The sequence below is a fragment of the Thunnus albacares genome, chromosome 7 (genome assembly GCF_914725855.1).
Source record: "Thunnus albacares chromosome 7, fThuAlb1.1, whole genome shotgun sequence".
NCBI lineage: Eukaryota > Metazoa > Chordata > Actinopteri > Scombriformes > Scombridae > Thunnus > Thunnus albacares.
The window spans coordinates 20,842,297-20,857,165 of record NC_058112.1 but is presented as its reverse complement, the minus strand read 5'-3'; the positions used below and the strand labels follow the sequence as shown (position 1 = coordinate 20,857,165).

Sequence of the window (14,869 nt, the reverse complement as noted above, 5' to 3'; positions counted from 1 at the left end):
TGTTGCACAGCCTTAAGTTAACTTACTGTTTTGTCAAAGTTCTTCAGGCAAAATTCTTTAGGATTTGGGAAGAATTCAGTCTTATGCATACGACCTATGTTGAGAATGATGTTGGTGCCTTTTTTAATGTTTGTGCCTCCGATGTTGTCGTCTTCTAGAGCTTTACGCATTGTGAAATCAACCACAGGATGAAACCTCAGACACTCGTTGATGAAACTCTCCAGCACTTTCAAGCTTTGATAATTAACATTTTCTGCTCCTTTTTCACCTGGAAATTAAAAATGGAGCATTCTTAGATCAATCAAATAGTTTGATTTTTAGTTGCCATGGAGAGAAACTGAAATGAACAAAGCACGGAAGCACTTACTCACGACAGAGTTCATCTCCTCCACTATTCTCAGCTCTACATCTGGCCTCTGTCTCAGCAGCATCAGCATGAAGAAGAGGCTGACGGAAAGCGTGTCAGGTCCTGCGATTACCATCTCCAGCACGCACTGCCTGACGTTATCTGCTGAGAGCTCTCCATGGTTCTGTTAGACGGGCAAACGGAGGTAATCAGAGTGCAGCGAACATATAACATCATTAGTGCATTAATGCTGTGACACAGGCGTTCAAAAGAGATGGACCTGGGAAAAGATCAGCTCCGTTGCAAAGTCACGTTCGTCATCCAGCTTCTCTGATTCATTAATTTTCTTTCTTTTAATTTCAAGAAGGTGTTCCATTACATCTTGTAGCTCTTGGCTGATGGCGCAAAAAACAACACAAAGATTAGATTGAAGAAATCACAAGCCAGATGTTGAGATGTTACTGTTGTGTGTGTGAGGACCTTACGCTGCTCTTTTATGCTTGTTGTACAGCCATCCGACTTTGAAAAATATATCAGGCTTAATTATAACTGTTTGCCAGGTCTCATAGTAGTTTTGGATTTTCACCAGCAAGTCCTTCTCTGAGTTATGAAAAAATAAAGTCAGGAGCTACAGGCTTCAGGACAAGAACTGGGATATTTTTTTTTTTACTGGGAGAAAATACACAGTTTAAGTACAGGATATACAGATAGTGAACATGCAGCTGACCATTGAGAGGCACCCTGAGGAATAACCTGTTGGAGATGTCCACCACTATGGCTCTCAGCAGATTGAGAACGTCCATATGTCCGGAGGGGTCGGTCATCTCCTGCAGGCTGTCCAGGTGTTTGGTTGTGGAGCTCACGCAGACTGCCGCTGTCCTCTGGAGGCCAGGGCCTGTCAGAGCTGTGAAACATCCACAGTAATTCAAATACCACCAAGCGGCATTTCAGTTATCGCCAGATTTTAATCTGATTTTCTTTAATATGTGAACATGTGTAGAAAAGGAGGAGAATTTCTCACCTTTAGAAAAATATGTCCTCACTTTTTTCCAGAGTGGCACATCACTGTTGAAAATAATACCCCTCCCTTCCATCCCAATACACTCCAGCCCCTTTTTGCTCCCAAATCTGGCTGTGTAGTTGACGCTCCTCAGAACATGGTACACTGAAGAGGACCTGAAAGAGAAGCCGGGCTCTGACTTTGTCGGATTACAGATTTGTGGGACTGTATGAACTGTTTTATCTCACAAGGACTTGCTTGCTGAGAATGAGGGTCTCCTCGCCATTAACCCAGACGCGAACCATGCTGCCGTATTTGTTGTTGTAGTAGTTGCTCGCTGTTCCTATCCCCATCCAGATGAACCTGCCGTAGGAGAGAATCGGACCGAGTCCTGCCAAGAAGGAAGGACCTGGCAGACAGGAAAGATGATAAACTACTTAAAGCAACACATGAGTTCATCTTCAGGGACAATACTCTGAAGCTGACAATGATGCTTTAAGGAAAAACATTCAATCAGTAAAATGTTGTGTCATTTAATCGGTAATGTGATGCACAAACATATAAAACATATATGTCTCTGTTATCTACTTGTACCCACAGTCACCTGCACATGCGGCTCAATCTATACAAGTTATTTGAAGGAACAGCAGCTGAATTCTCTTACCTGGTATGTGTGAGCGCTTTGTTCTGCTCCAGGCGGTGAGGAGCAGAGCCAGCAGCAGTAGAAGAAGAAGAATGACAGCTTCAAATACTGTATCAAGTTTCATGGGGCAGATGGTGAGTGTCTCCAGCGGCAGCATCTTTTTCACAACTCCAGCCAGGTATACGCACACACGCACACACGCACGCCTGAGCAGGCTCACTGTGTCTTCTGCCTGCAGAGAGTTTGATGCATGCTCATAAAGCGTCTGTCTCTGTTAACCAACAGACAAAACAAGCTTATCTATTAGTCAAAACACAACAAGAAGAAGCTTAATCTCTGGACAGCCTTCGTTTTCATCCCTTGTAATGCTCTTGTCCTTGAGTGCTGGGATGTAACACAATAAAACCACACCCACGCAAAGCTTTATGATGAGCTAGATATTATATTTCAAATCAGTTATATATCAATATAGTCAGTTATAGACAGATACCCAAACCATTTCTGTATTCTGCCCCCATTGACTTTTTATACTTTTGAGTTACAGCATCTTTTAAAAACATCTTTTAAAAAGTGGATCACAGTGGATTGAAATGAGTGTGATCGGTTCAAAATCAGAAAACATGAGCATATTGATGGAATCAGAGTTTTGAAACTAAAGTAAAGAGGGTAATGAAGGTAAATATGAACTCAAGTTTAGAAATAACGGTGCAAAACTGAAAAAAAACCCCTCAAAGTTGTGCACTTTGCTTGAGGTTTATCTTGTGATATCATTGCTTCTAACCCTAAAATCTGAGATGATAGACTTCATGAACTTATTTCATCAATCAGAAGAAATTATAATATGATACTTTCCCCTCATAAAAGCTGAACATCTTAACCAATAATATATATATAGTATAATTTGTAGAAATATATTTGTAGAATATATTTGTAGAAAATGTTTATTTAGATTTGTTTAACGCGTTTAAAACATGAAAGCAGCCATTTTAAATTCTTCATATAGAAACGATTAAAGAACGATACTTACTTCTCTGGTCCTTGACTCCTCTGGTTAAGCTAGAGAGCAGTTTGACGACCCGCAGTGCTTCCTCTTCTGGTTTTAAAGATGATCAGCATTCTTCTGCCAAATTAATCACAGTGATTCAAGTGTTTCTAAATCCTTGGTTGAGCCTTTACTTTACTAGTTGCTTAGGAACACTTACAAGTACCATTACATAGCAGAACACCCTGAACAGGCCGGACAACAGTGCACGTCTAAAGCACAAAGCTGCTTCAAAAAGAAGCAAAAAAAAAACAACTGTTTTTATTCATAGGAATGCAAAAACTGAAGGTCTTTCATCACTTTTTGTCTGTATCATTTTTTTCTCCAGAGTGGCTGACCTCACATTTAGCTTTGTTCAAAAAAAAAAAGAAACCCCACTGTCCCATTCTTCAACCGAGGAGGCTTTTCAAGGGGAAATTAATTAGCTGGGTCAGACTGACCCATGTCAAAGAGAGCAGGGATTTACCCAGCAACTCAAAAGGAGGAACAAGGGAGTGAGAAAATATAATCTGTAATCGTTCATCATTTTAATTAAAAAAAAATTCTGCCCACACAATTAGACTGTGCATCACTGAAAGTAAGAAAAGCATGGAAGAAAAATTAAAAAGGGAGAATAGAGTTCGTGCAGAGGTTGTGTGCTTATAATGAAATGTCCTTCAAGCTCAATGAATAGCTGGTATGCTCTTGATCAAGATATTGGCCTTTTTAGGAGTTTGTGTGGAGGCTTTCATGCCATGTTGGCTGAAGAATCTTATTTCCTTATTGTAGAAGAAACTAAACTGGATAATTAGAACTTTTTTGTAATTGAAGAAACTTGTTACTTGTCACTTGCAAAGTGGAGCAAAAGAATCTATGTTTGGAGCTGTGTATTGAGATAAAAGAAAACCCGTTTATAAAAGGGAGATTTTGACACTGACATACGTATCCCCACGCTCTCACTGCTTCTGAAAGCTCCTTTATAAATCCAAAGAATGTTCCCCTTGTTCACAACTTATTTGTTCCACTTCCATGTAATTTTGTGTGGGACGGACTGGTGACAGTATTGAGAGAAAAAAGGCACCAGAATGATGTGAAGCACCACACTGTCTGCAGAATGTGTCATTATGGAAATATGTCCACTTGCTGCTTCTAAATCAAGCAACCCTACAGAATTGAGCTGTTTCCCAGATGCATGTTGACATGTTTATTTCTCTCCGACAGCTTGAGCGTAATTTCCCACTGACGTGTCGTCTGTTGGCAGGTATTCAGATATGTGCTGTATGTGCTTGTGAATTTCAGAGCGCAGATCAACTCTGCAGCGGCGGAGCAGGCGACAGTGTTGAAACATGAAGGAGAGGAGCGGAGTTTGTCTTGCGTTGAAAGCGCTGCTGGCAGGGGTGTGTGTGCTGCTGCTCCTGAGCTCGGCAGGTGTGGTGTTTCTGCTGTTTCGACACAAGGAGCTGACGGAGGAAGTGGTCAGGCTGGACGCCCAGATGCAGGCGCTGGCACAGAGCTGCAGGCTGCAGACAGGATTCCTGCGCACGGAGCCTGGAGAGGCCGGACAGCTGAAGGCGCTCGACCGCAGCAGAAGGAGCCACAGTGGAGCTCCAAAACAAAGCCTTGACAAAGACGAGAAGGATATGCTGATGCTGATGACATACTCCATGGTCCCTGTAAGATTCTTTAAATAAAAGTGTGAATGTTGCAGGCTGTTTACTGTACTGTGAGAATATAAAGCATGAGATTTATGAATGACAGATTCCTATGAGAGAGAACAGGGGAAGAATGAACAGTATTTCTGCCGTCATCTTAAATAGAAACAGTTCCTCTCTTTTCCCCTTTGGGATAAGAAGCATGTGGATGTGATCCAAAGAATCCAAAGAGTCTGTTGCAGTGATTAAGAGCAAAGCAGTCTGTCTTTCCTTTTGAGTGTTTCCTGGATAAATGCTTTTGGCAGTGGAGCGTGAATGTTTACCTGCTCCTCCCTTGACTGTATGCCCATCCTCTGGGAACTGACCTTCCTTCAGAGGGCGCTGCCACAGGGAGGACAGCATATATAGTGATACTGAAGTATCTCACCAGTAGACTTAACATAAAATATACTTTCATTGTTAGCTTGACAAATATTGATTTCCAGTCAAAAAAGAGATGCATGGAGGGCTGCTTGGGTGTAGAAAGATGTCCCTCTGGTGCTCTTCGGTTCAGGGATCCTACTAGTTTAGAGTTATTGAAAAGATCTGAGGCACTCAAGTGATTGATTGCCAATGATGAAGGCCTAAATGGCTGAAACAAGTAGGCATGTTTTTAACTATGACTAAGTAGCCATGAAATATTTAAAAGCTTTTAAATTTTTTTTTACCCTCTTGAGTGCCTCAGATCATTTCAATAACTCAAAATATGGATCTCCCTCATTAATGTCACTTTGTAATTATTAATATTTATTACTAATAGTAGAAATAATATGTAAAATGTAAGTAATATATCATCTCCTCTCTTTAGATGTGCTCTGCTGGCTAAGACGAGTGCTCCTTGTCACAATAACAGCAAACATATTTGTTTTCAAGTGATTGAAAGACCAAAACATATTTTAGTCCTCTGACTTGTGCAAACAGTTTGTCCAGGTGTACTCACAATCAACACTGACTTCACCGACTGTTTCTCTCTGTTTTTCTTTATTCAGGTCAAAGCCTTCGTAGATCTGTGTAATGGCTCCAGAGGAATTTGTTTAACAGGTACGTTTTATTAATATTACTTGTTCCAACACTGTGTGTGTGACGGTAACTGGTGCTTGTACTGTATTTGCTTTATGTGAAATTATTTATTTATTTATTTCCCAGGCCCACCTGGACCTCCAGGTAAAAACAAACAAACAGACATTTTAATTGACTACATCAATTACTTAAACAGAGCTCAATTTGTTACTTACAGTCACAATGTTTTTGCATGTTAGGTTTGCCTGGTAGAGCTGGTTCACCAGGACCACCGGGCAGACGAGGAAAAAGAGGTGAGAGATCTGTATGCCCTGTGTAGAAATGTGCTCCAGAGGAAACACTCAGACAGATTTCAGTGACAAGTTTCAAACAGTCTTTCATTGTTCAACAGTCGTTACATAACATGAGCATCCCACTCGTTGTCTAAGAGACACTTTGTCTATAGCCACCACACTAGCAATATGTGGTATTGTTGGAAATTGTTTACTGAAATGATTATGCTTGAATCTTGCTGTATGTTGCTGTAGTTTGAACCTTTTTGATGCTTTTTATCTTTAACCCAGTAACTGGAACGTTTCAGTGCCTCTTGATGGATTGACTTGGCTGTATTTAGAGGAAATAGTTCATGTTTAAAAAAAATCTAAGATCATCTGTTGACAGGTTTACAGTTGTAAAATGATCTCATGATTATCTCATTATTTCTACTTTTAGCTCAGTGGTTTAAATTAATATGACACCTGTCAATGTGTAGGACACCCTGGTGAAAAAGGAGAACCAGGACCTAAAGGAGACCCAGGGGCTCTACGACTGAAAGGCGAGACCTGCAATGACATTTTCATTGAGGGTGAGTGATGACAGCGTACTTGACCCTGATATGGGTGATTCAATATTCACTTCAAGATTCAATCTGACAAACTAATGTTACAAAATGTGGGTTCCATTTTCGTGTGTTTCATTATCATTAAAATCCACCACTGTACGTGCTGTGTTTGAAGTGATGTCTGCTGGTTTTGTCACCACATCTGGTTGTTTATGGTTGGTCGATTGATCAGTCCATCCAAGATTTCAGAGCAAGAAATGTTGACAAACAATGCTCCGATTGCCACTAAATTTCCATGAAATGTGCTAAACACACTCATACTAAGCTGTCTTGATTTTAAAGACCTGATAGCCTCCAGCTCTGAGATGACATTGAATAGTATGATTTCATAAATGAAATAGCTTTTTTTGTTTTTTTATTAGATGAAAAAGCCAATGTGATTGATCAGCACTATTGCTCAGTAGGTCAGTTTTGACTTGTAGTTGTTGTATATGTATATTTCAAGGTCCTCCTGGTCCAAGGGGTCCACCTGGCCCACCCGGTCCACCTGGTCCTGCTCGGTGCCCTGAGAAAACAAGAACCAACACCAGCAGAGAACACACCCATCAAACCAACATGTTGACGGGTACGAACATTTACCAGAATGAAAAAACTGGTGAAGGACAGAAAAAAGACTAAAATAACATGAGATTCCCATGAAATTAGTATCAAACATTCTAGATGTTGTAATATGGTTAAAAAAGTTCATAGTTTAATTAATCCCTCTCAGAGAGCGGCAGTTGTGGTCAGCTAAAAATGTCTGTTAGTATTATCCAGTAGTGTCCTATAGTATCAAAAAGTGTTAAAACATCCACATAACCTTTTTAAACTACTCTTTTACAATAATCTACTTCTCTGATGTCCATCAGTGTGCTCAGTTTGGGCCAAACATTCATTGTTTTGCCAAAAAATGGCAAAATAAACTGTTTCCTTCTCTCATACACTGGTCACTGTGGTCAATTCACTGCAGCCAACACTGATCAACTTTGACCACAGACACTATATCTGATCAATAAGCATCATTTTAATAGTTAACTATTGTCTCTTTTTCAACATAAAAGGATCTTAGTTTGTTCATCAAATCTAAATCAAATCTCTAATTATTATGATTAATATGAACATGATGACAAGTTAACTTTATGTTTCTACTCTGATTTTACATATTTAGATTCATCTCCTTTCCTGACCAGAGAGGCCGTCAATGAAACCAGAAACATCAGCAGCAGCTGGTCAAGTAACGAGACTGGTAGGAAATCATTCAGAATTAAGATATTCATTACAGTAATGACATGAGTTCATGATTTTTATTATTTATATGTTGTTTATGTTATGGCCTCAAGTTTATCTTCAGTATTATATATCTGGTTGTTGAATTAAACTTCTTCTCTGCAGAATCTTCAACACCTCGTCCAGCTGATGATGCCAGAAGCGTCTTGAATGTTACGTACTCCAAGAAACTTTTAGACACAAATATAGAATCGGGTAAGCCGCCATTTAGAGTGACAGGAAGACTTTACTCACAGATCTAACGTTGATAATACGAAAAAAAAAACATGATTCAGTTTTGACATATTCACATGTATCTTTAGTTTAGCTTTTGAGTTCACTAGATCCCCATTTTCTACAGATCCGACTCAAAAGAGTGACGCTTTTAATAGCAGTGGAAATATTAATGATACATCCATGAAAAGTGGTAAGAAATGTATTTAAATATATGTGTACCATATTTAGTTTTTGTTAAATATAAATATGAACATAAACATAACTATGAGAAATTGTGAATCGGCTTTATATCTACTACTTTAGACTCTTCATATCCACCTCAGACCAACAATCTGATGAATGTGACGACCAATGAGCGCTTGACAACAACTGGTGAGAAAATAATCTATCCATATCTATATCTATATATTGATCTCTTTCTATATATACAGTATATATTCTATCTATCGAAAAATTCATTCAAATACTGATTTGATCTAGAGTGTATTATTAAAACCACAAAATGTACTTTTTATTTAGTGGACTCAGTATCCTTTCATCCAGACTACAGCCACAACATCTTGAATGATACCAACATGGACAATGTTACAGACAAACCAATAAAATCATTAACAGGTAGGGCATTTTGTGTTTTGAATTATGAGTAAAAGTAAGCTGTAAGTGTTACATAAATGTCTTGTTTTATTCTACAGCTCTACTTTCTCCAGATCTGACTCAAAACAGTGATGTCTTCAATGGCAGCAGAAACATTACTGATACACCCATGAAAAGAGGTAAGAAACTGTCATATTGTTTATACTGGCATGAATTCATGTATCATTACTTTAGCTTTTAGACACAAATATGAAATCTGTTTAGCAATTATTTTGAGTGGCAGAATTCACTGACAGACCTTATTAATGATTTTATTTCATTTAATCTCATAAACTTGTGTAATACATGTGAATGTGACTGTTTGGCTACAACCTGACTAAGTATATATTTATGGTATTTCCTATTCTGTGTTATTTCCGACAGAGTTGGTATCACCTCCTCCAGACTACAGCAATGACACTTTGACTGAAACCAACACAGAAAATGTTACAGAGGCATCAATTAACATCTTAACAGGTAGGAGACACTGGAACTAATTTATGAAACGTTTGGACACACAGATTTGAACTTTATACTGTACTTATCTACTTGAATCTCACCTTTGTTTCCATAGTTTTACCAACAACACATCCAGCTCATGACACCAGAGATGTTTTAAATGTTACTGACACTGAAAAACTTCCAGACACAAATTTGGAAACAGGTAAGTAAACATTTGAACGGCAGAAAAACCTAATTGACAGACATCTTTACTGATTTTACTTATGAATATTATATTCCATTTCTGCCAAGTCTGTTCCACTAGATGCCACTAAATTCTTCACACTCCACCGTTAATATTAGCAAAACATGACTGGGATTAACTCTTGACCTGCAAAATGTTTTTTATATGAAATTAAAAATGCATAAAAGAGATTATATTATTAGATTTTATTATTTAAATTTAGTCATGATAGGTTTTCACAAACACATAAATCCAAAAAGTTTTCTCTTCTTGTACTGAGGCCATTTTACATATGTGTCATGTAACATTTGACCCATATAAACTGTAACTAATATAAAAATGCATAAATTTACTGGTGAAAAGAAGTACAATCTTCTTGTGCTATGATCCAAGCTCAACATTCGTACAAAATCCTAAGTCTGATCTTTAAGTGGTCAGTGGTTGTTAATAATGTGCAATGTGGTTGTCAAGGATTTTGCAGGTTTTCACTCCGTCAGTCATTACAGTCGGTGGCTTCACTGATTCGTTTCTCTGGTTGAAACTTGATGAAATCAGCTGCTGTAATGTTCAGCTGAATGCAGGATGTAGAGAACATAAACTGTACTTTGATTATATGAAAGAAAATGTTAAACCCAGCTCTGTTTTATTTTCCAGAGTCAGTGTCGTTTCATGAAGACGACACCTCAAATGATACCAACACAGAGAACGTTACAGATCCGGCAATTAACATATTAACAGGTAGGAGACACTGGGACTCATTTATGAAATGTTTGGACACACAGATTTGAGTTTAACTTTATACTGTACTTATCTACTTGAATCTCACCTTTGTTTCCATAGTTTTACCAACAACACATCCAGCTCATGACACCAGAGATGTTTTAAATGTTACTGACACTGAGAAACTTCCAGACACAAATTTGGAAACTGGTAAGTAAACATTTGAGCGGCAGAAAAACCTAATTGACAGACATCTTTACTGATTTTACTTATGAATATTATATTTCATTTCTGCCGAGTCTGTTCCACTAGATGCCACTAAATTCTTCACACTCCACCGTTAATATTAGCAAAACATGACTGGGATTAACTCTTGATATGAAATTAAAAATGCATAAAAGAGATTATATTATTAGATTTTATTATTTAAATTTAGTCATGATAGGTTTTCACAAACACATAAATCCAAAAAGTTTTCTCTTCTTGTACTGAGGCCATTTTACATATGAGTCATGTAACATTTGACCCATATAAACTGTAACTAATATAAAAATGCATAAATTTACTGGTGAAAAGAAGTACAATCTTCTTGTGCTGTGATCCAAGCTCAACATTCGTACAAAACCCTAAATCTGATCTTTAAGTGGTCAGTGGTTGTTAATAATGTGCAATGTGGTTGTCAAGGATTTTGCAGGTTTTCACTCCGTCAGTCATTACAGTCGGTGGCTTCACTGATTCGTTTCTCTGGTTGAAACTTGATGAAATCAGCTGCTGTAATGTTCAGCTGAATGCAGGATGTAGAGAACATAAACTGTACTTTGATTATATGAAAGAAAATGTTAAACCCAGCTCTGTTTTATTTTCCAGAGTCAGTGTCGTTTCATGAAGACGACACCTCAAATGATACCAACACAGAGAACGTTACAGATCCGGCAATTAACATATTAACAGGTAGGAGACACTGGGACTCATTTATGAAATGTTTGGACACACAGATTTGAATTTAACCTCATACTGTACTTATCTACTTGAATCATTGTTATTGTCATATTGTTTTATTAGGATCCCCATTAGCTGCCAATTTAATGACTGCTAGTCTTCCCGAAAAACACAAATACAGAGTGTTATTGATAATACATTAAAATAAGAAAAGTAATTGTCAACAATAATGATAAAGTAAAAGAAAAGCATGGGAAAAGTTTTAAATTCATGCTGACTTTGAGGACTTAGCACAGCATTAAATTTACAGTTTACCCATTCATGAAGATAATGAAATAAAAAATAAAAACAAGAATCTAGAAAAAGAAGATAAATATGGAAGAAAAATGAAAACATAAAAACAACAGTTAATCATTTGGTCATCTGCAACAATTCACTTTTCAATATCTAGAATAACTTGAATCTCACTTTTGTCTCCGTAGTTTTACCAACACCACATCCAGCTCATGACACCAGAGATGTTTTAAATGTTACTGACACTGAAAAACTTCCAGACACAAATTTGGAAACTGGTAAGTAAACATTTAAACGGCAGAAAAACCTAATTGACAGACATCTTAACTGATGTTACTAATTTTTTGGTACTCCGCAGGAATTTTAGTACCTTCTTTAAAACAATAACATCTCTTAAAGGTGCAGTGTGTAGGATTTAGTGGCATCTAGCCAGGTGATTATATATATATTTTATTTTCCAGAGTCAGCATCAATTCATGAAGACTACAGCCACAACACCTTGAATGAAACCAACACAGAGAATGTTACAGAGGCGGCAATAAAATTATTATCAGGTAAGAAATACAGCGTTGTGAATTATTTGTGAAGCGACTCACCACAAGTTTAAAACATACATAATGTTTCATTTCACTCTACAGGCCCAATTTCTGCTGATGAAATCAGTGATGCTTTCATTAGCAGCGAAACCATTATTGGTACACTCATGAAAAGTGGTAAAAAAAACTGTCATGTGTAGAGTATTTGGTGTCAGTATCGACTAAACCACACATTTAGTTTCAGCAGTTTTTCTTTTCCCTCAAAACCCAGCCATCATGATCATGAATCATCACCCTCAATGTGCTGAGTTAAAGATTTCTTTTCTTGCAAGATTCAGTGAAATACATTACTAGTGGTGTTATCTCGGCTGCAAACACAATCCAGATCAGGTGACAGGCTAATGTTAATATTAAAGGAATAGTTTGACCTTTTGGGAATAATGTTTATTGGTTTTCTTGCTGAGAGTTAGATGAGATAATTGACTCCACATTTCCGGTCTTTGTGTTAAGCTAAGCTAACTGGCTGTAGGCTGCAGCTTCATATTTACTGTACAGACATGAGAGTTGTATCAATCCTCTCATCTAACTCTCGGCCAGAGATGTTTAACTATTCCTTTAAAGGTTTTTATTGTGGTAGGATACTCTCCGAAAAATTAGATTCTTTAACATATGAAAAATGTGAATTATTCTTATTCTTGTTATTATTTCAGACTCTTCACATTCACCCCATCTAAATGTGACTAACAACAAGAGATGGACCAAAACTGGTGAGAAATTTCAGTTTAAAATTAGAGAAGTGTACAACAATATATTAAAGTAGTTGATTATTTTGATTGAATGCTGTTTGTAACTTAAGGCTTCAAGTTCCTCTTCAATGTGATTTCACAATATTTAATGTGTGTCAATTTGTTCTTGTCACTGAATTCATTTTTCTTTTCTGCAGAGTCTCCAAAACCTCGTCCAGCGGATGATGACAGAGATGCTTTGAATGTTGCTGACACTGAAAAAACAAATATAGAGTCTGGTAAACAACCATTCTGTGAGTCAGAAACACTTTTTATTGACAGACTTTATATAAAAAACATATCAAACCCTTACTTTTTATTTTTTAGAGTCAGCATCATTTCATCCAGACTACAGCCACACCTTGAATAATAACATCATAGAGACTGTTACAGGGGCACCAATACCATTAGTTACAGGTAGGAACTGCTGTTTTCAATTATATGTCACCATATAAATGTATCCGTTTGTCTCTTGTACCTGATGCTCCACCAAACACCATCAGAATCTGTAAAAATTATATGTTTTATGTGATTCTACAGACTCATTTTCTACAGAATCGACTCAAAAGAGTGACGTCTTTAATAGCACTAGAAACGTTATTGGCGCACCCATGAAAAGTGGTAAGAAACTTTCAAATCTACCATATTTGGTTTGAGTAACATCATCTTTAATATACTGATTTTAAGATTTCTTTTATTCCAAGGTTCGATAAAATATATTAACAGTGGATTTATAACAACCAAAGCGTACTGCTCAGCGCTTATCAGTAAACAGAATAAACATCCACCCTCATTCACTGGCTACTGTATGTCCAAATCAAGTAATAGGCTAATGTTGACTGTTATTACGGTCACATTATGAAAATTAAAGGTTTTATAAGAGTGGTAGACTACTATCATATTTTTTTAATATTAGAAAATGTGAATTAGCTTTAATCTTATTATTTTAGACTCTTCATATCCACCTTGGACTGACAATCAGATGAATGTGACAACTAATGACAGCTGGACAAAAACTGGTGAGAAAACTTTGAATTAAACTTAAAATTATATGTGTATGTACTATCTATCAGCTTATCTATTGAATATTTAATTAAAACACGTATTCTATCTAGAGTGTTTTATTAAAACCGTAAAATGTTCGGAGGAAGTCACCAAAATGCAAAGCACTTATGGATCCTGGATGTCAGACACATCCCAGCTGAATGAAGGTCGATACTGGCAGGCCGAGCATTTTTCAGGTGACCTACACACCGATTGCAAGTCTACCATCCATCACAGAAGTTTGTGAGTTATTGTGGATTTAACATATGAACATTTCTTTCCCAGGTCGACTTTTGACGGAGCACAAGAACATTTCGGCATTTCAAAACACAAGCATTAAAACTATAGATGTCAAGAAGTTCTACCAAGGGTGCGGCCATGTCGTTTACAAGGGGTCCTTTTACTTCCATAACGCAGGAACACACAGACTTGTAAAGTAAGTGACTGTAACATAAGACTTATCAAAACTTCTGTACTCAGCTTCTTAACTTACCTGATATTTTGATTTATTTTACAGATTTAACCTGAACACCAGGAGAACAAACACTCTGATCATGGCACGCAGCAGATACAATAACCTGACTTATCTTTTCCGCAACTCAAAGACTTATTTCAAGTTTGCTGTGGATGAAAATGGACTGTGGGTCATCTTTGCATCAAACACAGGTGACAATACGATGGTTGCGAAGCTAAACCCCGAGACGTTCTCCGTGGAGTCTGTCATTAACACTGGCTATCCCACAAGTAAAGCGGGAAATGCTTTCATTGCATGTGGGGTGCTTTATATCACCGATGGCAAAGACAGAAGAGTGACATATGCCTTCGATTTAAAGAAAGAGAGTCCTCTTGATGTAAGTTTTGATCTAAGGCCAGCTAATGGCATCTTGGCTATGTTGTCATATTATCCCAACAAAAAGCTTTTGTACATGTGGGACAACAGCAGTGTGAAAACCTGCAAAGTTAAACTCAAGCAGACCCAAACATAATCACAAACTTTGTAACAAATTAGTAATAAAAGAGTGTTTTATGTGTCAGTTGGTTTACTTGAATTTCGTCACTATATTTCTACACAGGAGGAAGTTTCTTGCAGATGTTTGGTAATAAATGTGTCACTCATCAGACAAATCACGATGACTAAGTGCTTTATGTG

General features: G+C 37.4%; 2 protein-coding genes across 8 annotated transcripts in view; one reads left to right on the top strand and one right to left on the bottom strand.

The window, feature by feature from the left end:
- The window catches only part of LOC122985910 (aromatase-like), a 6,453-nt gene extending 2,912 nt beyond the window's left edge, over nucleotides 1-3,541 (bottom strand). Inside the window, 9 exon segments of the mRNA XM_044356926.1 lie at nucleotides 27-268; nucleotides 368-530; nucleotides 627-741; nucleotides 832-946; nucleotides 1,074-1,250; nucleotides 1,368-1,557; nucleotides 1,559-1,755; nucleotides 2,011-2,221; nucleotides 3,017-3,541. Coding sequence (XP_044212861.1) covers nucleotides 27-268; nucleotides 368-530; nucleotides 627-741; nucleotides 832-946; nucleotides 1,074-1,250; nucleotides 1,368-1,557; nucleotides 1,559-1,755; nucleotides 2,011-2,146 — 1,335 coding nt within the window. The 5' untranslated portion in view covers nucleotides 2,147-2,221; nucleotides 3,017-3,541.
- Nucleotides 1,772-14,869, top strand: LOC122985896 (gliomedin-like). Of its 7 annotated transcripts, none has more exons than XM_044356899.1 (28): nucleotides 1,772-2,123; nucleotides 4,310-4,683; nucleotides 5,691-5,742; nucleotides 5,848-5,865; nucleotides 5,961-6,014; nucleotides 6,473-6,565; nucleotides 7,047-7,166; nucleotides 7,749-7,826; nucleotides 7,973-8,062; nucleotides 8,208-8,273; nucleotides 8,387-8,455; nucleotides 8,603-8,698; nucleotides 8,776-8,856; nucleotides 9,101-9,193; nucleotides 9,291-9,380; nucleotides 10,062-10,139; nucleotides 10,242-10,331; nucleotides 10,989-11,072; nucleotides 11,543-11,632; nucleotides 11,816-11,908; nucleotides 12,601-12,657; nucleotides 12,834-12,914; nucleotides 13,003-13,092; nucleotides 13,216-13,296; nucleotides 13,626-13,694; nucleotides 13,791-13,916; nucleotides 14,005-14,155; nucleotides 14,237-14,869. In XM_044356899.1, the coding sequence occupies exons 2-28, from the start codon at nucleotides 4,357-4,359 to the stop codon at nucleotides 14,703-14,705; spliced, it is 2,886 nt and encodes a 961-aa protein (XP_044212834.1). In that variant the 5' UTR covers nucleotides 1,772-2,123; nucleotides 4,310-4,356; the 3' UTR covers nucleotides 14,706-14,869. The 7 variants fall into 7 exon arrangements, with proteins under 7 accessions (XP_044212834.1, XP_044212832.1, XP_044212830.1 ...); XM_044356897.1 differs by having other exon boundaries at nucleotides 10,056-10,139; nucleotides 10,995-11,072; XM_044356895.1 differs by having other exon boundaries at nucleotides 10,056-10,139.